This window comes from Pollicipes pollicipes, unplaced genomic scaffold, assembly GCF_011947565.3.
Source record: "Pollicipes pollicipes isolate AB1234 unplaced genomic scaffold, Ppol_2.1 Scaffold_3087;HRSCAF=3621_pilon_pilon_pilon, whole genome shotgun sequence".
NCBI lineage: Eukaryota > Metazoa > Arthropoda > Thecostraca > Pollicipedomorpha > Pollicipedidae > Pollicipes > Pollicipes pollicipes.
This window is the reverse complement of record NW_023596225.1, coordinates 37,005,899-37,033,507: the sequence shown is the minus strand read 5'-3', so window position 1 is coordinate 37,033,507 and position 27,609 is coordinate 37,005,899. Positions and strand designations below refer to the sequence as shown.

General features: G+C 62.5%; 2 protein-coding genes across 2 annotated transcripts in view; one reads left to right on the top strand and one right to left on the bottom strand.

The window, feature by feature from the left end:
- The first annotated feature begins 105 nt into the window (after window positions 1–105).
- On the top strand, window positions 106–6,387 carry LOC119090093 (protein maelstrom homolog). The gene is made up of 5 exons (XM_037212887.1): window positions 106–140; window positions 4,710–5,397; window positions 5,514–5,803; window positions 5,857–5,964; window positions 6,345–6,387. Exons 2-5 carry the CDS (start codon window positions 4,939–4,941, stop codon window positions 6,385–6,387), a joined length of 900 nt encoding a protein of 299 aa, XP_037068782.1. The 5' UTR covers window positions 106–140; window positions 4,710–4,938.
- Window positions 6,388–10,149: 3,762 nt separating this feature from the next.
- Window positions 10,150–27,609, bottom strand: part of LOC119090092 (protein phosphatase Slingshot) — a 36,808-nt gene continuing 19,348 nt past the window's right edge. The window contains exons 4-15 of the mRNA XM_037212885.1: window positions 26,334–26,505; window positions 21,174–21,198; window positions 21,025–21,133; window positions 20,054–20,119; window positions 15,540–15,719; window positions 14,050–14,319; window positions 13,702–13,848; window positions 12,673–12,856; window positions 12,017–12,254; window positions 11,140–11,605; window positions 10,532–10,595; window positions 10,150–10,236 (exon numbers count right to left, since the gene is read on the bottom strand). Of these exons, the coding sequence (XP_037068780.1) occupies window positions 10,150–10,236; window positions 10,532–10,595; window positions 11,140–11,605; window positions 12,017–12,254; window positions 12,673–12,856; window positions 13,702–13,848; window positions 14,050–14,319; window positions 15,540–15,719; window positions 20,054–20,119; window positions 21,025–21,133; window positions 21,174–21,198; window positions 26,334–26,505 (2,008 nt within the window). The remainder of the gene's footprint in view (window positions 10,237–10,531; window positions 10,596–11,139; window positions 11,606–12,016; window positions 12,255–12,672; window positions 12,857–13,701; window positions 13,849–14,049; window positions 14,320–15,539; window positions 15,720–20,053; window positions 20,120–21,024; window positions 21,134–21,173; window positions 21,199–26,333; window positions 26,506–27,609) is intronic.

The window sequence follows — 27,609 nt, the reverse complement described above, 5'->3', positions numbered from 1 at the left end:
AGGTTTTTGTTCTCAAAGTTTGAGAGGGGCTAGCATCCTATCAAACTAAATTGAGAACTGCACACTTGTTCCCAAATTAAGTACATCTAGGTCAGTTAAAGCCTGGGCAGGTGTCATATTGCCCAAAATCTTTCCTCCAGGTGAGAAAGATTGTACCTCAGCTAGAATGTAGCTGTGCTAAATACCATGCTCCAGATGCTCCAATTTATGGTGTAGCTTGCATGACATTTCAATCACAAAGTTAGCATTATGTGCTCTGAGGAATGGTGCAACAGATGCACAACAACACAAATTTACTTGGGTTATTTTGTTCTCACTACAAGCTGTGATTTTAATATTTTTGTTCTCTCCCCCAACAGCCAAAACCAAAATTCAGATGCTGGTGTGGTACCCATGAATACTCATGCTAATGTTTCTTGTTAGCTGTGACCATTATATCTTAATTTGGGCTGGCCCATTGACCATTCACTTTGCTCGGGTCCAACCCGGATGCAGTGGTTTTGCCAAACTAATTTCACATGGCCTGAACAAATTGTGTTGATTATGCAGTTAATTCTAAGTCCAGCTCATATGAAGTCTGACTAGTCTGGTAAAAGCTGCAACATAACAAATTTACAGCACAGATGTGCCATATCATTAAAAACACATGAGCTTTGTGATTTTAGGGGCAAATTCTGGTGTAACTATTGCTAGTTTTTTGCACCACCTTAGCTTTAGTCTTCAATGGAACCTGCAATAAGTTGTTGATTATTGTGTGAAAGTAACATTTTCATGTGATCTGCGGTTGAAATCCTCAATGGAATGCAAAAAAGTTGTTGATTATTGTATGAAAGTAGCATTTTCATGTGATCTTGTACTGCTGCTTTCTTCCTAACATTGGGGGAGGGAACAGATTCCTTCATGTGTATTATGCCTGCCCCCAGTGTCATTTTGTGAATGATGAGAGGGTAACTGAAGACCTAAGGCTGTTTTTCAGCAGCTGGGGCCTGTAGATTGACTGTATACATGCTGTGACAAAGCACCAGCAGGTTGACTTCATGCACAATTGATCAAAGAGGACTGTACTCCACAAATCAAACAGTATCAGCTTGATCTGTCCCATCAACCAACATCACTCATGGCATGCATGCTGTCAGGAAGACTTCAGGTTGTTTTTTATTTTGTGTATTTGCACCAAACATTGCATGAACAATAAAGAGTGGATGTACAAAGTGATGCTGCTGCCCCCTGAGTAGAGAGGGAAGTGCTGAAAATTGTGTTACCCTGTTGTGTTTGAGTGTCACTGGTGTGAGTGTCACCGGCGGCGCCGTCACTCAGAGACCTGGCATGGGGTTGAGTGTCCACTGGCGGCGCCATCGCTCAGAGACCTGGCGTGGGGTTGAGTGTCACCGGCGGCGCCGTCACTCAGAGACCTGGCGTGGGGGTTGAGTGTCACAGGCGGCGCCGTCACTCAGAGACCTGGCGTGGGGTTGAGTGTCAACCGGCGGCGCCGTCACTGGCGGCGCCGTCGCTCAGAGACCTGGTGTGGGGTTGAGTGTCACTGGCGGCGCCGTCACTCAGAGATCTGGCGTGGGGTTGAGTGTCACTGGCGGCGCCGTCACTCAAGGACTGGGTGTGGGGTTGAGTGTCACTGGCAAGCGCCGTCACTCAGAGGCCTGGTGTGGGGTGGTGTGTCATCGGCGGCGCCGTCACTCAAGGACTTGGTGTGGGGTTGAGTGTCACCGGCGGCGCCGTCACTCAGAGACCTGGTTCCATCGGTCCGACGCACGGCCCGACTAGTTCTGCACCGGAATGGCTGCTGGCCCCGCCGGAAGTCAGGCCACTGGCCATGTTTGCTGACCTTGTTAAGGAGATCCGTCAGGAAGCCCGCGCCACGTCGTACCAGAATTGCTCGTTTCCGAAATCAGTGATGTGGCGAGATGCTGCCGGACCAGTTGCCGGATAGAAACCTTGACGCCGCCAGCTGCACCGATCTTATCGATTGGTTAGAAGAGCTGGCAGGGACCGGGCCGCCGCCACTCTCTGCATCAGAGGGCGTCGCGGAGCTGCGGACTGCGGGTCATACACTACCTAGCGCCCAGCGCTCGCAGGCCGTAGAGCGAGGAGTGGAGCTCGCCATGCAGACGACGTCTGAAGCGGTGGGGCGGGACGCACGCCATGAGCGCATGTGCGAAAAAAGCCGTGTAGACATTTCATCCCATTCTTGAAGCGTTGAAACGGGGTTGGCACGCGCCCGGGTGACCGGTCGGATACCCTTCGCTCGGGGGGGGGGGGGGATCAATTAAACCCCTGAAGTCTCAGGAACTAAGAGAGCTAGAGACACCAAATTCACAGGGTGTGTTTGCCTAAACGTGAACTCACTTAGGCCAAAGCTTGAGGCTCCTAGGTCGTGATCGTCGAGTCAGATTAGGTCAAACGGGGTCAAACTTCAGGTTTACCCCAGTCCCCCGGAACCTAGATATCTCCTCTACAGCAAAAGTTAACATGCTCGTTTTAGGTCGGTGACCTTGTTCGACCTTTTGAAGGTCATACTGACCAAAATCATACAAGACTGCTTTGGGTTTTGCATTTGAATAACCGGCAAAGATTACGCTAAGCAATATATTAAAAACAAATGTTGACATGGACCATTTTAGATCAGTGACCTATCCTGCCCTTTGAGATGTCCATAGAAGATGCATAATGCGGTTCCTGTCATCAATGAATTAAAAATGAGCACCAGAAACTGCCTCACACAGCAAGCCCTAGAGTAATAAAACAGACTGATTTTGGCCCCGGTCCGGTCCGGTCCGCCCCGGATTTTGGCCTATACCTGACCCTGGGTCAATGGCATCTGTTCATTCAATTACTGTGTTTCCTGAGAAATTATCTCAGAGATGTATGGCTTTGTCGAACACTCCGTTGTTGCATCAAATTGAACATTTCTCTAGAAATTGATTCTGCTGAATGCATGACCTGTCTTTGATCTGCCGTAGGTCAGTGACCTTACAAGGTACAGCTAATTTTTCATAACAAACGACCGATTTTCAATTGTCTAGAGCTCTGCAAAATTTGGCGCGGCTTCTCCGCGCCGTTCGGAAACCATTCCGGAAAAACCCTCGGCGGAGAGCCGATCAATTTGACACCCACTTGAGCGCGTGTTAGAGGCCGACTGGTGACGTCCGTCTTTAGACAGGGGTCAGTTTGAGGTCACGTGGCCGCACCATGGCTGCCAGGCCGGCTTAGTGAAACCGTCTGTTTGTTTTGGATATGTGCACGTATGATGATTATTGGTTCGAGCTTTGATGTTGGAGTGGTCCGCAACTCGCCCATTTTACCTGAGTTTGTCCAATTGGTCTGCGAGTGTTTGCCATTTCACAGCTGATGTCCCTCTTTGCATTGCGCACGTCCGCGAGTAATTTAACATGGGTAATGGCGATCTAATCGTATTTCATATCTATGACATCAACTCTGTTTAAAACTCAGTCAAGAAAATGTCCAACGGAGAATGAAACGTTGAGAAATATGTGATAATGCCGGGCCATGCAATATGACAATCTATATCTTCTTTGCATCATAATCTCTGGTGCCGTTTTAAACGAACATCGAGAAGAAACTGACGGAAGCATCAGATTGACCGAGAAAATAGACAAAATGATCATCAATGCTGAGACCGTTGTGATTTTTAACCAGCCATTTAAAGAACAATCTGCTTCCTCTCCGCCCCATATATATGTATGTGTGTGTCTATATATATATATATATATATATATATTATATATATATATATATATATGTGTGCGTGTCTATATGTATGTATATATATATATATATATATATATATATATATATATATATATATATAATATATGCACGTATATTTGATGTGTGTATATAATGCTTGCGTGCGTGCGTCACCCTGCGCGAGGAACATCGAAGAAAGCGGAAATGCCTGCGGGAAGTAGGGGGGGGGGGGGGAGGGGCGCCGGGCTGGTGGGGCTGGACGCCGCCCGCCCGCGCTCTGCCGGCGGCCGGCCGGTCACGTGACCCGCCGGCCTTGTGCCGGAGCGAGGTAATTTGGCCAGGGGCACACTCGGCGGCGCGCGCTGACGGCGGCCGGCTACACCCCTGGTATGTGATGGGGCGCTGGCCCGGACTCGTGCCGTGGTCTCGTCCCGCTGAACTAATTTGCAGCCGGCCTTCCCGCGCTGCGCTTGGTGTCCGCCTGGATCTTTAACGTCGTGCTTGCCTGATCTGTAAAGGGCAGACATTTGTACTCGTCTCCAAGTAACTGGTAGCTTTTTTTTTAGTGAACCCCACTTCGTGGCCCACTAACGCCATCAATGTCCTGATGTTCGTGGTGAATGAATATTTGGCCTACGGTGCCTTTCGGCTTTCGTATGGGCTGGGCCTGGAGTGCCGCATTGCATGACAAGGCCTGCAATATGTTTCCCATGATGGTGACCATGATGTTCCCAGTCATGGTGACCAGCCAAAATGAACGTTCAAATTAAACATGTACGTCGTCGCTGTGCTGCTTGTAGGCCTAGCTCGTCTGAATGGTTGGGGTCAGATGTTCCATTCGTTGTAAAAAGCTCCGGTAAAATGTGTCGCGGGCGATAATTTCCAAGGCATTGTCGCGATACGTGTCATGAAATACGCAAACCACTTTGTTGTTGGTAGTCATAGTGTTATTGTTCGCTATATGCTTTATTTTACCTCATTCCCAGGCAGCTGACTCATTCCGGTGGAATAGTATCGGTTGTGAACCGAAACAAGGACGAAGATGCCAACCAAAAAGAACAAACCACAGATAAATCCGTTTTCAATGTACATGCGCGAGCAGGAGCCCATCCTCCGACGAAGAGGGTTACAGTTTAATTCAAAGAAGGAGTTGGTCGACTATTATTTCCACATTTTAATAACCTCTCGGATTTGGAGCGCCAGAAGTACAAGAACATGGCGAAGATCGAAAAGGAGCAGGCCAAGATGGACCTGACGCGCAAGTTCGACGACCGCGGAGTGCCGCTGTCCCAGATCGCGGCTGAGCGCGACGAGCTCCGACTGAAGAAGGACAACATGCTGCGTCACGTGACCAGCATGGTCCACGACCGCAGCGGCGGCGAGCCGCTCACCAGCGTCAAGTTCTACAACCTGTTTGTCTCGCTGCACTGCTACACGGACTTCGGCAAGGGGGCCGAGTACTTGCCGTGCGAGGTGGCGCTCTGTGAGTGGACAATCGCCGACGGGGTGCTCCGCTCGTGCTCGTATCTGATCGAGCCGGACCGCATCCCGGCCGGGTACAAGTCGCGCTGCCGCGACATCTCCGAGGCCACGCACCAGGTGCCGCTCGGCCACCCGGGCGCCGAGACCAACTTCCCCGGCGTCTGGATCCGGCTCAAGAACTTCATCAAACCCGCAGGAGGAGCTGGACGACTACCCGCCCGTGTTCAGCGGCTCGCTGGAGCTGGCCGAGACGGAGGGCCGCGCTCCAGTGGCTGCACGACCGCTCGGCGGCCCGACCGCCGGGCCAGTCGTTCCGCGTGTACCCGCTGGAGCGGCTGCTGTACGAGCTGTTCCACGCGGCTGGCGAGCCGCAGCTGGAGACCTCGTGCGGCGACCTTCTGAAGCAGGGACACTTTGACTATCTCACCGACCTCGCCTGTCCGTTCCACCAGGGCATCGACAACTCTAAGTTCTGCATGCTAGCGATGGCGCGCCGCCAAGCCTTCACCGTGCTGGACCGCGTGGTCGGCCATTTCGGCGTCGAGCTGGTGCCCGGGCGACATGTGCCGCAGTCGAAGAACGACGCAGGCGTGGCCGTGTACGCCCGATGGCGCCAGGCGCTGCCGCCCGGCCCATCGCCTTCAAGCCCAGCCGCGAGAAGGAGCCCGACCTGCCGACCGAGTACAAGCTGCTGTCGGCTGGACCGTCGCGGTTCCGGGGCGGCGACCGCGAGACGCCCGTGGTGCCGGACCACGCTGGGTGGCAGCGCTCCACCGCCACCTCTGGCTGGGTGTCGGTCAGCTCGCGCGCCCTGCCGGCGACGACGGCGACGAGTGGCCGGCACCGACGGCCGCCGCCGCGGCGCCAAACTCGCGGCCGCGTCCCCCGGCCGCGCATGGCCAGGCGGGCGCGCAGCCGCCGCCGCCACCGCTCTCGGAGCACGAATTCCCGGCGCTGGGCGCGCTCTCCGAGGTCGAGTACCCGGCGCTGGGAGCAGCCGGCGCGCTGACCGGCCGCAGTCGGCCGCTGGCGGTGCGGCCGCGCGCACCCGGTCAGTCGCCGGCGCCCGCCGCCGACGCTGAGCTGCGCGTGCCGGTGATTGGGCGCGGCCGCTCCTCCAACCGCACCACGGTCGCCAGCCACCTGGCCCAGCGGTTCGCCAAGCAGCCCGGACAGCCGTAGTGGGCAGTGGCGGCGGCGGACGGGGTGCGGGACGTCGCCACATCGGAGTGCAGCCGGGGAGGGGGGGGGGGGGCTTCATGTCTGAGCGGGGGGGGTGGAGAGGAAGGGCAGCGGCAGCACGTCTTTTGAGTGGTTGGCCCGCGTGACGTCCGATGCCTGGGAAGGGGGTGGGGTTGCCGTAATCAGGATGTTATAAATGCTATGTATTCTACCACGGCCGCTCCACACGCTTACTTTTTACTCCAGGAAGTCTAACCATATTATTTGGCGTTGGTATATGTGCACACCATACATATGTCCAGAGAAGTTTGTGTTTTTTCTACTCTCTCCGGGTGCTTTTATGTGCTGTTTTTCTATCTGTCCGGATGACTTTTAGGTGCTGCTTGTTGCGCAGTGTTTCATGTTGTGACGTCTGGTCTGTTTTACTTACACTGAGTATTAAAATTACGCGTTGCGGTTTGATCTCTCTAAAACGCTTCAGGTGTACGTGGGGGCGGTGGCCCGATCGTGGGCCAAGTGCCCGTAACTGTCCAAACGCGTGACAACGTGGGTCGAATTAATCTCTGCTAAGATGTATGTTCTTCCTGCAAGATTCCCGCGTTTGGAGGGCCTGTTTTCTGAGGCTTTCTGCTTACCACAGATGCAGCTAAACGAACCGCGCTGCGCTGCAGACTACGTGATGCTGCTAGTCTGGAGATCAGCGGGATGCGTCGCGTGATGTGATTGCTGTTAGTCTGGAGATCGGCGGGGTGCGTCGCGTGATGTGATGCTGTTAGTCTGGAGATCGGCGGGGTGGCGTCGCGTGGTGTGATGCTGTTAGTCTGGAGATCGGCGGGGTGCGTCGCGTGATGTGATGGCTGCTAGTCTGGAGATCGGCGGGATGCGTCGCGTGATGTGATGCTGTTTAGCTGGAGATCGGCGGGGTGCGTCGCGTGGTGTGATGCTGTTAGTCTGGAGATCGGCGGGGTGCGTCGCGTGATGTGATGCTGTTAGTCTGGAGATCGGCGGGGGTGCGTCGCGTGATGTGATGCTGTTAGTCTGGAGATCGGCGGGGTGCGTCCGCGTGATGTGATGTCGGTTAGTCTGGAGATCGGCGGGGGGTGCGTCGCGTGATGTGATGCTGTTAGTCTGGAGATCGGCGGGGGTGCGTCGCGTGATGTGATGCTGTTAGTCTGGAGATTCGGCGGGGTGCGTCGCGTGGTGTGATGCTGTTAGTCTGGAGATCGGCGGGGTGCGTCGCGTGATGTGATGCTGTTAGTCTGGAGATCGGCGGGGGTGCGTCGCGTGGTGTGATGCTGTTAGTCTGGAGATCAAAGAGGGGTGCGTCGCGTGGTGTGATGCTGTTAGTCTGGATATCGGCGGGATGCGTCGCGTGGTGTGATGCTGTTAGTCTGGAGATCGGCGGGGGTGCGTCGCGTTGTGTGATGCTGTTAGTCTGGAGATCGGCGGGATGCGTCGCGTGGTGTGATGCTGTCAGTCTGGAGATCGGCGGGGTGCATCGCGTGGTGTGATGCGGTCAGTCTGGAGATCGGCGGGGTGCATCGCGTGGTGTGATGCGGTCAGTCTGGAGATCGGCGGTGGTGCGTCGCGTGATGTGATGCTGTTAGTCTGGAGGTCGGCTGGGTGCGTCGCGTGGTGTGATGCTGTCAGTCTGGAGATCGGCGGAGTGCGTCGCGCGGTGTGATGCTGCTAGTCTGGAGATGGGTGGAGTGCGTCTCCTGGTGTGATGATGTCAGTCTGGGGATCGGCGGGGTGCGCTGTGTGGCCTGCGGTGGCGCCTGTGATGTATGGACGGACGATCCGCAGTCCTCCACGTGATCCGTCTTGCGATAAAGCGTTCCATCAGCACAGCTGTTTCTCTGGTGGTGACGGCCTGGGGTGCCGGTGGTCGCAACACTGATGGTGTGGCGGCCGGGGACGCCAGCGCCGCGGCCGATATAGAGGAGACGCCTGGGACTGCCCGCAGCGAGCGGCACAAGCACGGGCGTCACCAGTACCTCATGGGTGACACCCAAACCTACGCCAGCGAAAATCGTCCTATCGTCCTGGCAAAGTGATACAGATCGGTCGTGTCAGTGGATTCAAATACGCCGTCTTTCAGAGTTTGGCGCACGAAAAGGTTTGTTGCCGTATGACGGTCGCGCGCCGGTTGCCATTTGACTGTCAAAGGAGGTGGGATCGTTCCGGCCAGGCCCAGTAGATTCAGTTCGGACATAAGGAGAGTGATGTACGATCTTGTGATGTGATCGAGATGTCTGAAGACGCGTTCGGTGGGGTGTACATTGGTTGCAGTTGACTACTACCGCCTGAAGCACTTTGTCGGCGCGTCATAATCGTGTGCGTCCGAGTCAGGTCTGATTCACATCCTGTCGCTGGAATCGGTTGAATAAATGTTGGCTGACCTTAAATCAGCGTCAAGTGATGCTTCCCTACTAAAGACTGAAGTTCGGAAGGCCCATTGGCTGACACTGATGCATGGCGATTATATCATTTCTTTCAAGTACTTGAAACATTGCAGTGCGTTACTTTGTGATTACGCCGAAGCGGTTGCGTCAGCATATTTTATCACAATATGCTTCTTCGTTTCGTCGCGGGAGGAAGACGTTGCAACCGCAAACTCCCGCCTAAATCGGCCAGTGGGTGATGGACGCAACTTACTGCTCGGATGATAATCACCCCAGCCGCTCCACACTCCTGTTACCAGCCGCGCCAGTGTTCATACAAATGCATTACTCCGCTTTCCGACTGAGTCGCAGGTCTGACAGGTGCTGGTACCTCAGTGGGCTCGGGGATTCCCAGGCATAGACATGAAGCCCTGTCTCCTTTTCCATCGACATCTTAGCCGCTGCCTCCTCTTTCCATCTACATCATATAGCCTTGCCTCTCTTCTTTCCTGGGTATCGTAACCCCGTCTCCTCTTTCCATTGACATCATAGCCTTGCCTCCTTTTCCATAGCCCTGTCTCCTCTTCCATCCCCATCGACATCAGAGCCCGCCCTCTCTCCATCGACGTCGTACTCTGCCTCCTTTTTCCATCGACATCGTAGCCCTGCCTCCACTTTCCATCGACATCGTAGCCCTGCCTCCTCTTTCCATCGACATCATAGCCTTGCCTCCTCTTTCCATCGATATCGTAACCCCCGTCTCCTCTTTCCATTGACATCATGTCCTGCTCCTCTTTCCCACATCATCCCTAGCCCCCTCCTCTCCATCGACGTCGTACTCTGCCTCCTTTTTCCATCGACATCGTAGCCCCGCTTCCTCTTTCCATCGACAACGTGGCCCTGTCTCCTCTTTCCATTGACATCATAGTCCTCTCCTCTTTACAACCGTTGCTTCATATTTCTGCGGGGCGAGCACGCATCATATGGATCGATCACACAGCGAATGCACGGATCACGTTTTATTTACCAATCCTTGAGTATACTACATCTCAACGCGGGCCATCGCAGGTCGTTCAACATAAGAGCCCATCATACACGTGACTCATTAGCATTCTTTAAAACTTTTAAAACATGTCAACGGTCCGTAACGGAGCGATCCACGTCGCCTCCCGCATCGCGAATATCGCGCACGCGACGAAATGCATCCAGCACACGCGGAATGACCCACCATAAAACAAATCAAACAAAACGCAACTGACACGGCAGGAGCGAGACGCCAAGAGGAGAAAGACATCACTACGAGAGACGTTGTACTGGCACATGACTGATGCACCACGCTCCTTGTTCCACGGTCCTGAATGCGCACGCCGCCGCGCGCTCACATAGTGTTGAACACCGAGCTGACGTGCCGCGTCCGCACGTCCAGCTTGGCGAGCGGGTGCGTCTTGCCGTGCAGGCGCTTGCGCTGCGGGCCGGGTCGCGCATGCGGCAGCGGCAGCGGCGGCGGCCTCTGCGCCGTGCGCACCACCGGGCCGGGCGTATGGCTAGCAGTGCGGCTGCGGCCGAACACCTGGCCAAAGTTGCGGCGCGTGAACGACGCCAGCCGCGAGAGGTCAAGACTGGACTTGCGCGCTGGCACGGCCGGCGAGCCGGCCGGCGCCGCGGCCGCCGAGTCGGGCGCGTCGGGCGGCGCCGAAGTGCGGCGGCGGCTCGGCCGACTCGGGCCCCTCGAAGCGGCCGACGAGCCTGCGCACGCTGACCTCATCTGTCGGGCTGGGCGTGTCGAGCGGCACCTCCCGGCCATACAGCTTGTCCAGGCTGACGCTGCGCACGACCGGCAGCGGCGGCGGCGCCGCGGGGCGCGGTCCCGGCGAGCCGGGCGAGGCCGGCGCCGCCTCGCGCGCCTCCAGCTGCTGCGCGAGTCGGCGTACCTGGCCGGGCGTGGCGAGGCGCGGCTCGGCCTCGCCGGCCCGGCAGCTCGTCCGTCAGCGAGACGGACGACACGGCCGGCCGGCACGGACTGCCGCGGCCGACAGGTTTACCAGCGAGACGGCGTGCGAGCCGATCGCGGCGCCGCCGGCTGCCGGAGCTGTACGCTCATAGCGCGACAACGGCCGGCGGCGCCCCGGGGCTAGTGTCGCCCGGCGGCGGCGGCGGCGGCGGCGGCGGCGCAGCGGCGGCCGGCCGCGCCACCGGCGGGCTGACGGCGGTGACGCGGCATCGACGCGCGGGAACGCCAGCCCCGTCGCCGCCGCGTCGATGTCGGCGACGGCCGTGTGTGCCGCGTCGTACGAGCCCCAGGAGCTGCTGCGGCTCGGCGACTGCACGCCGGCGGCGCGCAGCAGCGCCTCCCTCCAGCGAGCTCCACGAGCTCTGGCGCGAGGGCGGCGCCAGCTCCACTGAGCCGCACGAGCCGCGCGCGCCGTCGCTCGACGACGAGCGACGCTCAAAGTCCTCGGCATGGCGACGCACCAGGCCGGCGGCCGGCTCGGTGGCGGTGGCGGTGGCGGCGGCGGCAGCGCGCCGGCCGGACGGCGGCGCGTCGCGCGAGCGCAGCTCCACCACCTGGCCGACCCAGGTCTCGGTCGGCACCAGGCGAGGGTTGACGCACTCGAACACGGGCGCCGGCTGCGGGTCGGGCCGCAGCGCGCCCTCGAGCGGCTCCAGCGGCAGCGACAGGTTCATGGCCTGGTTCTGCGACACGCTGTAGTCCTGGCCGTTACAGGGCACGCGCAGGTTGACGGAGGTGACGCGCGCGCGCGGCGTGTCGCCCGGCAGCGTCTGCGAGCGGCTGCGGGAGCGCGTCGGCCGGCCGTAGTGGCCCGGCGTGGTGCCTGCGAGAGGGGCGCCGTCAGGGCGGGGCCGCCGCAAGCGGGTCACACTGGGAAAGCCTGAGGTCAGGCCACATTACCAGCACAGCGGTCAGTCCTTACACACGCCCGGCTGGTGTCCCGGGACGGTCGCCGGACAACAGACACCGTACGGACGATGTAGGATGAAACACGTCCTCACTGCATGTATGCCATTATAGAGTCGTTCTGAAATTATCCTTCACCAAGCTGACTTCTTCTAAGAAGCCGTGATTTCCTTTAACAATACCGCAAAACCACGTAATACGTCACACGACAAGAAGCACTCACACGCCAGACAAGTGTGACGCAAACCCAAACCCACATAGTCCAGGTAAATGGACCACCACACACGGCCTCCTCCGAGGACGGCCTCCCACGCCACCCGCACCGTACCGTTCATCTGCGCGAGCAGCGCATCAGCCACGTTGTCGGCCGGCGACCAGGACTTTGGCCGCGACGAGGCATCGGCCGCCGGCGAGTCAGGCCGGCAGGCGGCGCTGATGTCGGTAGCGTCGCCCGTCTCCTCGCCAGGCGGCAACACCGGCGACGAGAGCCGACCGCTCTGCAGGTTCGTCTCCGACTTGGAGCGCCAGAGCGAGTTGTGTCGCTGCCGGCTGGCGTCCAGGATTCCCTGCCGGGCGCCGGCGAGGGTTACGCGCCGCTCCGGCCGGCCCGCGGCTGGCCGTCCCGCCCCGGCACGGCGGCCCGTCCAGGGATCTGGACTCCGCTTGGCGTGCGACAAAGCGCCCTTGGCCCAAAATCCGCCACCACGCTTTGCGTGATTCGTCCGACGGCCGACTAACGGGTTGACTGTTGATTTATGCATGCACAGTTGCGGGCACGCACAGATGTCCGCGGGGCCTTCAAGGGAAACCAAGCGACAGGCTCTTTTTGCCGGGCATTGCGCGAACTGCCTGCAGAAACGAGATACATTGACTCGATAAATGCCCGCCGTCGACAAGCCGCAGTCATGCAGATCAGTAAAATGTGCGAAGGCAACGACGACACATCTCTACGACAAGCTATGGATAAACAAGCTTTCCACATACCTGATAGGTTTCTAATTGTCTAAGAAAGCTTGCGTTGGGTTTGACACAGCCGCGACTCCGCTTCACGTATTTGAAGGCCTTCTCGTAGCTCCAGCCGTACGCCTTCATGGCGTAGGCCATGACGACGGCGGCCGACCGGCTCACGCCCATCCGGCAGTGGACAAGCACCCGGGAGCCCTCGCTCCTGCGAACACGGCCGCCCCGATCAGACGACGGACCGCGCGGCACCGGCGGACGCCGGGCCGGCCCGGTCGGAGCGCCGCGCGCGCCGCCGGAGAAGACGGCCCGGCGAGAACAGCGCTATAAACAGCCGCTTCTCCCGGCGTTCCTTCGCCGAGGAGTAGGCGTCATGAGTGTTTGTCAGAGACATCGGCGGCCCGCAACAGCGCGCGTTTGTCCACGGCCGGCGGCGTTTTTGTTCGGCACACAAAGGAGACTCCGCTGGGCGGACGCCACCGCCTGCCAAACATGCCACGCCGCACCTGGAAGACATGCGCACCACGTAGGGGACGCCAGACCCTGAGCCCCAGTCAGTGAGGGCAGCCAGCGTTGCGAGCGTACGCTTCCGTGAAGCGCGACGACATCCTGGATCTTACACACAGGATTCGCAGCAGAGCTGCCAGACTCGGTTCCGCTGCTATTGCAATGCTCTACCGGACGTCACACGCACTATCGCTGTCCGAATCCGGCGAAGGCAGCGCCGGGTTCTGGCGATTTTATGACTCTGTTTTCATCGGCACAGACAGATGGCCGGAGAGCATCAGAAGGCGGGGACATACTGGCAGCCGACCGCGGCGTGACTCATGTGGCAGATCAGCCTCTGCAAAAAGGTGACCTTCGGACTGCATCCCAGTCTGCACGCGAGATCACGCAAACGCCGATTACCATTCGCAAAAAAATGACCTTACGAATACTTCGCGCAATCTTACAACCGGCCTCCAAGCCAGGAAGCCAGCTGTCCAGCGGATCTGCAGAGCTCCGGTGGCCGGCCGCCCTCTCTCGCCACTCTCGTCGCAGCTACCCACTCACTTGGCCTTGGCGATAAACTTGAACGTCTTGTCCCAGTGCTTGAGCAGCTCTGTGGCCTCCTCGTCGTACACACGCACGTTCAGGTACTGGAAGCGGCCCGGGAAGAAGTTGTCGATCTCGCGCGTCACGTTCACGATGTGGCCGATCCTGCGGGCGCGGCGGGCAGCTGCGTGAGCCCGGCGCGCTGCGCGGGTGGTGAGCGCGACGCGGGTGTATGAACAACGGGCGCCGGCGCCGGCGTCGTGCGGCCGGATCACCGCCGCCGCCCATTCTACAGGTGCACCCGTGCGCGGCGACTCGCGCCCGCGGCGCGTATGTACAGACGGGGCGCGCGCCGGCGCGACGTACCCGTTCCGTTTGAGCTCCTCGATGTCCGAGGCGTTCCACTCCGAGCCCAGGTAGAGGTGGTCGAAGATGCGCGACGCGTGGTCCATCTGGCCCATGATGACTAGCATCTCGGCGTCGATGAAGCCCTTGAACTCCTTGAGGCTGCACTCCATCTCGTCCTCGAGGCGCGTGCGCAGCTCCTTGGAGGTGACCTGATCCAGGTCGACGCTGAGCATGATCTCTCGGAGCCGGGCGCGGATCACGCGCTGCGTCTCCTCCTTCTCCGATGGCCTGGAGGCACGCGCGCGCGGGCCCGGTCAGATGTGGCAGGACGGCGGGGGCTCGAGGCGGACGGCGGAGCGAGAGGAGGCGGGCTGCAGACGGGGATGATGTGGGGGACGGGCTGGGGGAGAGGAGGCAGGCTGCAGACGGGATGATCCGACCCACGGGCTGGAGGAAGGGAGGCGGGCTGCAAACGGGGATAAGATAGCCGACGAGCAGGAGGGGGGTACACAGTTTAGGGCAGAAATGGGGTGAGGGAGGGAGGAATGTGGAGAAGGATGCGATTGTAACGGAGGCAAGAGTGGCGGGGACGGGGCGCGGTGTCACATCATACCACACAACGGCTCTGGGCGAACACAAAACTACCCCCGCCAGCCTCGAGTGTGGACGGGATTCTGCGCTCTTCTTTACACCGGATTAACGGAAAACTGCAAATGACGACATATGCAAGCAATACCATGTGCTACAACACGTCATTGCAGCTAACAGCACATTCTCGACTGTTACATTAAGATCCTGAACCAAACGCTTAAGCTTCTCAACATCCGACCAGCACGCTGGACGAGTTGCCTAGTACCCGAGCGTTCAGAAAACTACGTAACGACTATGATTCACGCGCGTTTCAACTAAGTGAGCCTGTGCATCGCAAGCGAATCCCGCGGTGGGCTTTCGTTGCTCGTCCGGAGTCGACACAGGTGTGTGATCATCCTGCCGCGGCAGAGGGGTGTTCAACCGAGGGGTCTGGCCACCCCCCTCCACAGTAGGAGGGGGCAGCCGAGGGGCCTGGTTGCCCGCTGAGGTCGCCGGCAGACCTGGGAAGGCACTCAATGCCCGCGGCGAGGGCAAGAGCACGAGGATCACCCGGCACTTGGGGGAGGGGGGGGGGGGGGAGGGGATGAGAAACAGCGATCTGCAACAACGGCCGTCCACAACAGGGAAATTGGGTGCAATGACCCGCTGCAGCTACTGGTCACGGGGAGCGGGCGGCCATCAGCTCCCGGAGTGGAGGCGATCGCCGAGGCCGAAACGACGCTCTGCTCTGCTACAGCGGGCGCTGGCGGGCACAGAACGGCCGGGCACGCTCTCTCCGCCCGGATAAGGCGACAGAGACATGCCCTGGTCGCACTGACGGAGAGGGGCAGTCAGACAGGGGGGGGGGGGGGGGCGGGGGGGGGGCGGGGCGGGTCAGACCGGCGGCCCGGTCCAGACCGGCCGCGGCGCTCACTGACCTGCTACGGCGGCTGTCGGGCGAAGGCGGCCGGCGCGACTCGATGTCCTCCATGGCGTGCCACTCATTGAGGCACGACTGGTCGGAGGCGACGAGCCGCTCGTACGGGCTGACCCAGTCGGGTCGGCTGAGCGGCCGCGGCACCAGGCTGCGGCAGCGGTGCAGCGTCTGCAGCGCCGACCTGTCGGGCAGCGGTGGCCGGGTCAGACGGACGGGGCCAACTGGCGGCGCTGGCGCTTGTGAACGGCACAGACCGGGATCCGACGGAAGGGAGCAGGCGTGCACTGTCGGAGGCGGAGGAGCGTCAATACGGGGATCACTTAAGATAACGGTGACAGCCCCGGTGATGCCGTCTTGAGAGCACCCTCTACATTGTCACGTGGTCGGTGAAGCCACCAAAAGCGGTCCGAATTAGGACAAACACAGCTTCCGACGACAGAGACTACGACTTCAAGAACCACCAGCGCCGACCAGCACAGAAGACCACTAAGCTCGAGCTGAACCGAGGCGCACTAGAGCCGCGCCGGCGCCAGCGGACCGGGGCGCGTCTCCGCCCGCGGTCGGTCGATCTGCGGCGGCTCGCGGATGGCGACTATCAGGGCCAGCGCAGCCGCACGAGCTCGTCCGCCCCGTCTCCCGTGCCGCGCGAGCAGGACACGATGACAGATACGGTCCGTAAGACCGTTGGAGTGGCAAGCGCCCACGCTTCGGCGTCCCCAACCGACCCGCGCCTGCCGCGACTTCCGTGGACCAACACGCGTCCATGGGCTTCACCTTCACCGCCGCTACATGTTGATTGATCCTAAATGCCCCGCGACAATGAGGGGCCTTCTGGCCCGGGTCCAGCCATGAGCGCTGATCACTAGGGCGCCAATCTAAACAGCTCGGCAGACACGTGAGCTCCACACAAGGAGCGCTTTGCCGGCGCACAAGCGGCAGGCCGGCGCCAACGTCGCAGGCGATTTCCAGGCGCCGCCAGCGGACCAAACAAGCCGCCACGGCCGAACATAAACCGCTTCCAGGGGACCTTCGCCATTATCTCTGAAATGACGCCGTTTCGCAACGAGGAACACGGGCGTTTGGTTCAATGACGACGAATTCGAGGCCGGCTCGACGGTCACCGGGCACCCTGACAGCCAGCGAGGCCGATCCCGCCCTGGTCCACGGAGGTGGCATCGCGCATCTGGGAACAGCTGATCGACGAAGCTCTGGAGAGGATGGGGAGGGGGGAGGGGGGGGGGGGCACCTGCCCGATGCCAACCAATCGCCGCGGTCGGAGCTGGCCGTCGACCACGTACGGCGCGCGGGCCAGATGGAGCGCTCGCTCCGCCGGGCTCGATGAAGATCGATTCGCGACCTGTAGGCGAATCCCCGCTGTCTTATGAGTACACCCAGCGCGGGACGACAGCGATCCCTGTGATCGATACGGCAGCCGAGAGCACAGCGCCGGGTTAGCGCAGCTCGAGGGAGACGTTCGCCCCCGATCGCTACAAGCTTTTAACTTCCGATCACAAGGAAGCATAATGTGAGCCCGACACGCTCAGCCGGGCAGAACTTCAGCTGAGCCGCCTGATTCGCCCGGCTCTGCACTATCGGCCCAAGCTCGCACAGCGAATGCAGCGATGCGCGGCAGCTCGCTCGGGCGGAATGCTGCGGCGGCTGACCGACCGTTTATCGGCGCTATCGCGAACGTGCCATTAAATAAGCATGCATCTTATTCAACCGCAGGCGTGCCCGGTCCACTCGACACCGCCGAGTGGCTCTGGAGTGGCCTGGTCGGGCATGGATGTTGCCCTGGCGGCCGGTGACCCGGTCTCGTTTGCCGAGCTGGGCGGCGAGGGCCGGCAGGCCTTACCAACGCACCCAAACGACGGTCAGGCCGGCCACACACACACACACACACACACACAGCCGCTCTCGTTCCCGCAGTTTAGCTTTGAGCCGCCCCAGCCAGACAAATAGGGCGACGGGAAACGAGCGCAAATAAACCACGAAACGGTGTCAACGACAGAGTACCATAAACAGCCTCAGAAAAACCGCACAGCTAATGTGAGTAGACGCTTCCGGGACACATTACAAACGCTTGAGCCAAGCCATATCCAGCATGCAGTGTTGCCGGGGTTCAGTAGTCTGTGGAGCCGCTGACGGCGTACAGCGGCGCGCCGCCCCTCTGGCCATCGCCCTCGTGACTCAGACCCGGGCCCAGCTGGCCGGGTCGACGGCCCTCAGCGGCGGGATCGCCACCACTAAATTACCAGCGCTGCCGGCGTGGCGCCTCGGTGAAGCGCCGCAACGGAACGCCCGAGCACCGGGACGAGGCGCGGCCAGGGTACGGCTAGAGCCTGCCAAGGTCGCACTGCCCAAAACGGCGGCATCCACGGACAGCTCGGAAGATCCGATCGGTGTCTAGCTGGCCAACCTCTGGTCACCGCGGCGAGCCCCCGGGCTGATTTCCTGTTGTTTCGCTCAATTGAGCCTGGGGATCCAATCGCTCCCGGTTCCATGACAAACGACCGCTTTGTCTGACGCCGCGGCGGTATCTTGGACGCGATGAGTCAATGGCGCCACACTACACCGCCACTGAATCGTTACCTGATGCGGCGGCGCTCCGCCAAACAGCCCACAGGTGACGGGGGACGGATACGCGCCGGGGCAAACACCAGCCCAAGGTCAACGCCATCATATGAACCGACAGAGCAGTGCCGGCGCGACAGGGGAGTTGCAGCACGTCCATACATCAGCCGCTGTCTGTCGAAACCGTACACACTCCGCACGGTTCGCACAACCCGGGCGCGTCGCAAAACGGCTCGTCCTTCCTCCGACCTCTGGCGATTCCCGCGCTGCCGCCCGCCATCAGGGCCAGGCTGTCGCCACCACGACACTGTTGCCATGGCCAGACTGCTGCCGCGGCCAGACTGCCGACCGGCCGACAACAGCCCTGCGTGTGCCAATGGGGCTTTACGAAGCGCTCAGGTGCTGAGGCTATATGACGTCTCCTGCTCCTCAACCTGGCAGGAAGAGTGGACACCGCGGGGAATTGAACCCCGTACGTCTGGTTTCCCAGACGCGCAGAGGTTAACGCAGACGCGTTAGCCACTACGCTATCGGCGCCACACCCCGACAGCATCTCCGAACGACACTGTTGTAGCCCGCGGCACGGCTACGGCCTGACGAGGCTGTAGTCAAGACCGGCCAGCCGCCATGCCGAGCCGCCGCCCGCCGGCCGGAGCGGCGCGCCGTCATCGGGCCGCTCCTCCACATGTCGGCCTCGCCGCGGCGGCGACCGCGCAGCCGCACAGCTGGAGCGGGCCGTCCGACGTTGCCCGCCAGTCCGCCTCCGACGGCCGAAACCCGTCAGTCCGCAGCCGGCGCCCAACCGCCGGCGGCCGGGCCACCAAGGTCGCCGGTCGCCCGGCCGAGTTGGCGCAGCGCGGAGGTCGTCCATGTCCCGCCAAGACATCCTCGATAGCCGGCGGCGACAGCGCACACACGGCGGCCGCGGCCCGACCCAGCGCGTCCCAGACGGCGGACAGCCTTGGCCCGCCTCCCCTCCCCCCTCCCGGTAGCCGACGGCGGCGGCGGACGAATCCGTTCGCAGAACCTGCCGCCGCCGCCGCTACCGCCGCCGCCGCCGCTGCCGCCGCCGCCGCCGCCGGCGCCCGTCCGTCTGCAGCGGACAGCGGGGGAGGGGAGGGGGAGGGGGAGGGGAAGGAGGGCAGCGGTCGAGCAGCGGTCGGCCGCGGCGCGCGCGGCTTACGCAACCGGCAGCCGGTGCGGCGATCGTCAACACCGGCAGCCGCGGCCTGCCCTTCAGCGTCGACAGCTGCGGCACCCGTCAACGACCCGCCTGCCCTTCAGCACGCCGGGAGGAAAGACCCCGGCGCTGTGCCCGGCGCAGTCCTGCCGCCACGGCAGCGGACAGCGGGCCGGCGTCCTCCGGGCCGGACGCGGCGGCTCGTCAGTGCCGCGGGGCACGCGGCCGCCGCCAGCAGCCACCGTCCGTGTGCCAGCGGCTGCGGCGGCGGCCGTCCACCTCAGGCGCTCGGCCCGGGAGCCGGCGCGGGCCGGTCACGCGCCGGTGTCGCGCCACGCGCCAACACCGGGCGCCCGCGAGACGCCTACGGCCACCTCCGCCACCGATAAGGGACGTCGGAGGCGTGCCATCCCCACCGCGGCGAGCGCAAAGACCGGCAGCGCTGTCGTGATGGCCGGGGAGAACGGCACAAGCACACCAAGGACGACGGCCGACAGGCAAAACGCATTGCATGAATCGTAACGAAATCTGGCGCATTGCACAAATCAGCGTTATGCGTCTCTGGGCCAGGACGTCACTGCAGTGACAAACGTTTTGATGGGGTGTCATATCACGCTGATTTCTTGTGGAATCGACCAATACATCGAACAAATCGATGCGTTCATCTTATCGGCGCGACCAGATAAGGGCACGAAAGGAGACACAACTGAGATAGCGGAAACCAAGGGTACACACAGCGCGGTGCAGACGAGTTGACTCACCACATGGCCTGCACGGAGACGGGCTTGAAGATATGGCTGTCGCCGGCCGTACGCACCACGATCCCCCTGCCGGCACGCGGGACGAACATCGGTCACAGCTCACGCTCAAGCGCGCCGCGCCGCGCCGCGCCACTCGCAGCTCGTTGCACCGCGCGGCTCGCAGCGCACGCGGCGGCGGCGGCGGCGGAGTGACGTCACACGCGGAGCGCCAGGCGGCGCCGACCCGCCGACCCTGACGCGAACAGGTGCGTCCGACGGCGGCACCGACCGGCGCTGACGCACGGGCGCGCCGCCGCCGGTAAACAGAGCGATCCAGCGCGACCGCGAGAGGCCGACGCCGGCCGGCGGAGCGCGCGGCCGCACTGTCGGGCGACGCCAACAACGGACGGCCCGGCGGCGTCGCCCGACCCACCGCGCCGAACCGGTCATCAGTGTCACCGCGCCGCAGACGCTAATGCTAGGGTGCGACGGGCGGCCCGCTCCGGCTGGGCGCCGCGCGCTGTGGGGTGCCATTGCCGGGACCTGGGCCGGCCTCTGGAGTGGGGGGCGGCCCGGCGACGCCCGGGTGGGTGGCCCCCATTGGCAGCTAGCCTAATTTCTAGCCGCGTCATGTGCCGCCGCCGCCACCCACGTCTGCGGACATCTGTCTCGAGTCCTGGGAGTCAGCCAGTGTATGAACCAGTGGCCTGCGGGGCTAGCGGGCCCAATGGATTGACAGGAGAAGAAATGGTGGCACACCGTCGCCTGCAGCAGACAGCGTCCCCTCCGTCCTCGCCGACGTACACACACCGTCAGTGATATGGGGCCAACCTGCCACTGGCAGTCCAAAGGCCGTGATCTCCAATTCACTTCATCACGTCCCCTACGTGAACCCACTTCCGACCCGCGAGGCCTGTCCCCCACCCCTCGGTCGAACACGCCCGCTCTCGCTGCCGCCAGCCCTGCGCGTCCCCGGAGCGCCTCCGACGTACCCGTCTCCGTCTGAGCGAGATCTCCGTCTCGGCCAGCAGCCGGTGCACCAAGGCCCGATGGTGGTGCGGCGCTGGCAGTCGATGCCCAGAAGGCAGCACTCGTCGGCCGCTGGCGACGCCGCAACCACCAGGTAGCGACTCCGGCCCACGTGGGCGCTCATCCAGTCGCACCGCCTGCGGGCAGAGCGGGGCGCGTGTCAGCGCCGGTGCGCTCTACCGACGCACAACAGGCGGTCCGTCAACGGCGCGGCGTGGCACGGCGACGCGGCGCCCAGTCACGCGGGCCGCCGCCGGCACAACCGGGCCTGGCACACCCGCGCTGAAACAGACGACGCAGAGCGGCGGGGGGGGGGGGACGCCATGCAGCACGCAGCGCGCCGAGTAGGCGAAGTGCCCTGCAAACACCAGCGTGTTATCGTCCCGCCACCGCAGATCGCAACACAAACAAACGGAGCCTGACAAACACGCTCCACAAAACCGGACCGAGTCGGTCCGCACCAGCGCCCGGTCCCGCCGTCAGTCCATCTGCCAGCCAAGTCGGTCGGTCAGTCCATCCGTCCACAGCGTCTGGCTGAGCCCGCCCCAGCCCGCGGCGTTCGCCCCACGGCCGTCCGCCGTCGGCGCCGGCCGGGCCACCGTGCCGCAATCTCCAGGGCGAAAGGAGGCATCCGCGCCCGCGCCGCCGGTCGGCCGATCACTTTCACGCACCGGCAAAAACGGCCGCTCGGCCGGCGGCCCGGCAGCCCGTGAAAGGAACACCCTGACGTGGCACGCAGCACGCGTCGCGCGGAATGGGGCTGGGGCTAGGGCTGAGGTTGGGGCTGGGGTTGGGGCTGGGGCTGGAGCTGGGGCTGGGCTGTGGGCTGGGGCTGGGCTGGGCTGGGGCTGGGGCTGGGGCTGGGGCTGGGGCTGGGACGGGGTTAGGGTTGAAATTGGGATTCGGACGGGGATGGGGCTGAAAGTAACATGATGAAGATGTTGCCACAGCGGGATAAGAAGCTCTACATCCCAATATCAGTCTTATTGGCTTATGCCCGACTAAGACCTCAGGTCACACATATGCACAGTCAAACAGAGACAGTATAAATAAATGCATAACAAGTGGAAGGAAGAAATTATGTCAATGCCTCATCGTAACATCAACGTGGAATATCACAGAGAAACATCTGTACCGGTGCCCACATGGCTAAAACCCACATTCAAGCTGGTTTCCCTATTTTCTCGAAATACATTAAATGATACACTGAAGCAGCATGACGAGCAAATTCCATGTCAAACAAAATAGATAAAAACACGCCACTAACAAAAGAGCGCGCGTGAAACGCAGAATGCTGCGACACAACGGCCTCCAATCGCTGAGCAATGGTCCGAAAGATGCGGCCCGGGCGCCCGATCCGCGAGATCCCCTCCATATATGCGATAACGAGCCGCGTAATCTCGCCCAAATCCATCGAGCGAACCGGTGCGCAGCTGGCTTCCCCGGAATTGTAGCCGGCTCTACTGCGCCGTTCGCCGGGAGAGTGAGCCAGTCGTAACGACGGCGTCTTGATGCACCGCGGCGCATGGGCCGGTGGTGGCGTCCATCACCCGTCTGCGCGGACGTGACGGCATGCTGGCTCGGGGCGCTCCCAAGGACCCGGAGCCACTGCAGCCGCTGTGGACCGGACACTGCGGGCGAGCCGCGCACGACGCCGGAGCAGCGCCTCCGACAGGCTGGCGGCGGCCGGCCGAGCGAGCGGCGGCGTCCCTCCGAACCGGCAGCGCCCCATCCATCTCCGACACTCGCTGGACGGTGCCATCGGCGTCTGCGGGCGCCGCCTGCCCAGCCACTGAGACGCAGAGCGGCAGGTCCACCGCAGCCCACTGGCCGCGGCGCTCGGGGGCAGGCCGGCGCGGTCCGGCCGCTCGGTTCCGCGACCCGACCGGTAGCGTCCGACACTCCAGGGACAGGTCTCAGATCAGCCGTGAGGCGCTCGGCGGCTGCCGGGGCTGGGCCGCCCTCACGGCGGCGCTCGGGGGCCGGCCGGCGCGGTCCGCCCGCTCGGCTCCGCGACCCGACCGGCAGCGTCCGACACTCCGGGGACAGATCTCAGATCAGCCGCGAGGCACTCGGCGGCTGCCGGGGCTGGGCCGCCCTCACGGCCGCGCCGCCCGCCCGGCCGCCACGCTCCGACCAGCAGCAGACTCCGGACCGGCCAGCGCCTGCTGTGACGGCGTCCAGCGCCGGGCGACGGCGGCGGCTGTGGAGGCCGCGCGGCACCGCGCCCGTCACCGCCGCCGCACCGCCGCGGCCGCCGCGGAAGTAGGCCGCCGGCGCGCCTGGTGCCGCGCTGCAGCCGGGCAGCGGCCAGTCGGCTCCCACCAGCGCCGCGGCGGGCCAGGCGGCTGGCTCCACCACCGCTGCGCCCGCCGCCGGCCAGACGTACCGTCACGCGAAATTAGGCACAGCGATGGATGCATCGACGTCATCTTGTGTAGCGTCTTGAGATCTATTGTGCGCACGTGTCAAGGTTTGAGGATTTCTTGCAGTTTGCAAAGAATCTGGTTCCTGCCAGGACCGGACACGATGCTTCATAAGAAAGCGGAGAAGGCGAACTACCTCGAGATGGAGGAAACTCCTCCTCTGACCTTGCAGGTTCGCCAAACCCACGAAAGCCAGTCAACCATGCCGGGGACCGCCGCCGGCTGGCCGCCAACCCGCCTGAGCGGCTCACCAAGGCCGGCGCCCGCCTCTGACGCTGCCCGGTACCGCCGACACGGCCGACCGGCCCGTCCGCAGAGCACGCGTTCGATAGCGTCGACCGTCGCCATACATGGTCCGGCCATCCGCGGCGGCCGGACGGTCGCATTATCGGCGCCCGGCGCCGGCGCCGCGCCAGCTGACGGAACACGAGTGCGGCCGTCGCACCCCACGCCCGCCGCCGGCTCTGCGCCTCCGTGTTGGGATCGTTCAACTGACGCTTGGTCAGGACCCCTTTGTCCAACCCATCGCCTTCAAACACACGGCGAATGCCATGCGTATGTGGGAAACTTCTGCTGAGGCGGAAGGCTTGTACGTCAGGCCTGCGCCTGCGGTGCCTAGCCGGTGCAAAGTGCACAGTCGGCGTGCACAGCTCGGGGGCGAGTCGGCCGCCGGGCGCCCCGCTCGACGGACCAGAGTCCCGGACACGGGCTCCGGGAGGCAGGATAACGGCGCCCCCTCCCCCCCCCCCCCCCCCCGCCCGCCTCCGGGACACCTCACAGGAAACGCACGGCGGGGCTTTTCTCAGGAAGCCGCCGGCCGACCCTCTGCGGCACGTGAGCGGGGCTCCAGGACGCTACGCTACCCATGACAAGCCCGGAAGGAGACCGGCGACGCAGCGAAGATACCACAGCCAACAGCATCGATCTGGCCTCCACGCAGCCGTTAGCGGTCGGAGAAACCGGTATCTGAGACGGAAACAATCAGCAACAAATCGGCACAGAGCCGTGGAAAGCGATGACCTGATTGTGGCGGATCGAGACCGGGCCCACAAGCACCCAGCCCGCGCTGGGTTTTTGCACATGCGATACGGGCCTGCTCTCGCATAGCATAGCGGGCTATTCGAAGCTATCGGTCGTCGATCGACTCAGCACAATGCAGCTCCGCAACGCTTATACATGCAAATTATTGCGCACACGTCCACACATATGCTGGCGACACAGGACCATTAGCCCACAGAGCACGACTTCTCTGTCCGTAGAAGCCATTTTCCAGTATCTTGATCGACCGTACTAGAAAAGCGCATACAAAGTCTTGAGGCATCCACCCGAACGTTACCAGAAAAGCCATATGCACTGCTAAGCGGGTCAGAGTGCACTGCTAAGCGGGTCAGAATTGACCATTGCCAATTCTAAACACGCTTCCACACGACACCTCACGGTGTGATGGAACACAGGACCACGGACCAGAAGACGAAGGCCGCCATCTGGCCGGATTTGTGGCGACCATCCGGCAAATCCTGGACCCATGCACATCGCTAAGCCTACTATATGGCGCCTCCCAGCCTTGTGTCGAGAACACCGATCTTTGGAAGTCTGTGCTCGTCCCCAGAATTTCTGGAAGGCTCTGCCACTGGCAGGATGTCTCCGAGGAGAAAACGCCGACTATCCAGCAGAGTCAAATGTCTGGCTTCCGCTCCATCTTCAGGCGGCGCCCGGCACCCGTCCATTCATGTTCCCACCACAGGGTGGGAACTAAAGAATGCAGGCCCCGCCGCCTGTCGGTCTAGCTATAGCCACAAGTCGTCGTGTCCACCTACGAGCGCCCATTTAAGGGACGGAGTCACCTGCCATGCATGGTCAGTGTACGCCGTGAACTTAATCGCGTACAGCCGTGATCTTTACACCTGCCATACATGGTCATGCATAGTTATGCCCTCCCACGCTCCATGGTCATGCATAGTTATGCCCTCCTACGCTCCGTGGTCATGCATGCATGCCTGACTTTATTCCGTATGATCCCTGATGAGATAATGTCACTACCAATTTCATTTCAAACGATTTCGGGGAGACAATCTGTACCTGACTTTTCGCATAGCACCGTTATCCATGCGATCCGTATCCATGCGGCATTTATCCCTTACGTACTTTTATCCGGCGATCTTTTGCTATGCAACCTTTCCCGGTTACCCGTCACCACACCGCGCCACACAGGTCCGCTCGACCCGACGCCCGCCATAGTCGGCGCGCTCGGGACCAATACCGACAGCTGACAGGAGATGGCGGGAGCTGACAGGTCCTGGCGAGAGCTGACGGGAGCTAACGGGAGCTGACAGGAGCTGACGGGAGCTGACGGGCACTGGCGGGAGCTGACATGAGCTGACGGATACTGACGGGAGCTGGGGGCGGTGACGGGAGCTGACGGACGCTGGCGGGCGCTGGCGGGAGCTGGCAGATGCTGACGCGAGCTAACGGGAGCTGGCGGGAGCTAACGGGAGCTGGTGGGAGCAGACGGGCGCTGACCGGATCTGGCGGGAGCCAACAAACGCTGGTAGGATCTGGCGAGCGCTAACGAGAGTGTGGGGGGGGGGGGGGGGGGTGGAGGCGACGGGATCTAGCAGGAGCTGACGGGCGCTGACGAGAGCTGGGGCGCTGACAGGCCCTGACGGGACCTGGCGGACGCCGCCTCGCCTGCCAGCCGGCCGGACCGCTCCGTTCCCAGCGGCGACCACCGTTCCCGCGACAAATGGCCGCCCATGTAAATGCCGGCGGCCCGCAGCCAGATGGGCGCCGGGCGCCGGCCATCGCCGAGCGAGCCGGAGAGAGCGCGTGCCGCCGATTTCACTCACCATTCGCAGGTTGTCGTCGGGCCGGATCAGACTGAGCATGTCCTGCAGGTGCCGCTGGATGTCGGAGCCGGAGCCGGAGCCGGTGTTGGCGCCGCCGGGCGGAGCCGGGCTCCGGCCGCGCGGCACCACCAGCGCCGACCCCTTCACCGCATACACACACTCCCGGCTGGGACTGCAACGGACAGAAGGCGTGCACGCTGTCAGAAGCGGCGGAGCGCTCACACATCCGCATGCACTCCGCATCTTCCGCTCCGGCGGCGTCCGCGTGGTTACCGCGACAACGGCGACAAACACACTACATCCGTCGTCAACAGCACTCCCTCGCGCCCTCCGCCCATTCCTAAAATAATGTACGGGGCGACGGCCGGCCGCCGCATTCTCACGGCGGTCCGCCGCGACGGCATCGGAGCAGCGGCGGCCCGGTGGCGCCGGCGCCCGGTCGGTGACCCCGCCTCGCGCCGCCCACTGGGCCGACGCGCCGCCGCCCTCCTCGGCCGGCGGTATCCGGCCGGCAGCACGCCACATGCTTTCCACATGCGTGTTCGAGGTCAGTGCGATTGCAAGTCAGCGGCCCGCTCTGTGTCCACAGGCCGGCCGCGTCAGCCGACCGCGACGGATCGGCCAGACGTCGACGGCGGCGCCGGGACGACAGCAGGTCGGTGGCAGGGTTGCGCGCACGGGGGGGGGGGGGATTGGGCTAAACCGGGCCATTGAGTCCCCGCGGCCGGTTATGTTATCAGGTCAGCAGGCCACGACGCCGTGGAGGCGGTGGCCGCGCGCCAGCCTGCACCCAATGACCGCACCCCCCGCGCCCGGCCAGAGACCGCACCACCCCAGCCTGACCTTGCCCGGCCGCGGCCGTCCGGGCGCGGCCATCCGTCACAGCCGTGGCAAGCGGCGCCGCCGTTCGGTGGCCGGCACCCTCACACGGCGGCGGCGGCACCGGGGGAGGCGGCCCACTTCGGTGGCCGGCCGGCGGCGGGGCCCGCAGCGGAGCCCCATCAAGTCCGGCCCGGCGCCGACCGGGCACGGCACGAACGGCGGCACCTGCACCGGCCCACAGCCCACGCGGCACGGAGCGAGCCGGGGGCGTGCTCACAGCAGGCCCGATAGGCGGTTCGGTGGCGCCCGAACATGGTCACATCCGACGGTATCGCCCACGGCCACGCTCACGGCTCAGCGACCGCGAGCTGACGGGACTGAGCACCGCCAAGCTCGGCGTCAGCTCGCGCCAGTCACTGGTCCGCCCGTCGTCCCACGGGGCAAACTTGGCCGC

Bases quoted from the DNA above. Each gene is read 5' to 3' on its own strand.
- LOC119090093 (XM_037212887.1), top strand. From the start codon at position 4,939: ATGGCGAAGATCGAAAAGGAGCAGGCCAAGATGGACCTGACGCGCAAG. The intron at 5,398-5,513 runs GCAGGAGGAGCT...CCGCCGGGCCAG, and splicing joins TCAAGAACTTCATCAAACCC to TCGTTCCGCGTGTACCCGCT. The intron at 5,804-5,856 runs GTACGCCCGATG...CTTCAAGCCCAG, and splicing joins AACGACGCAGGCGTGGCCGT to CCGCGAGAAGGAGCCCGACC.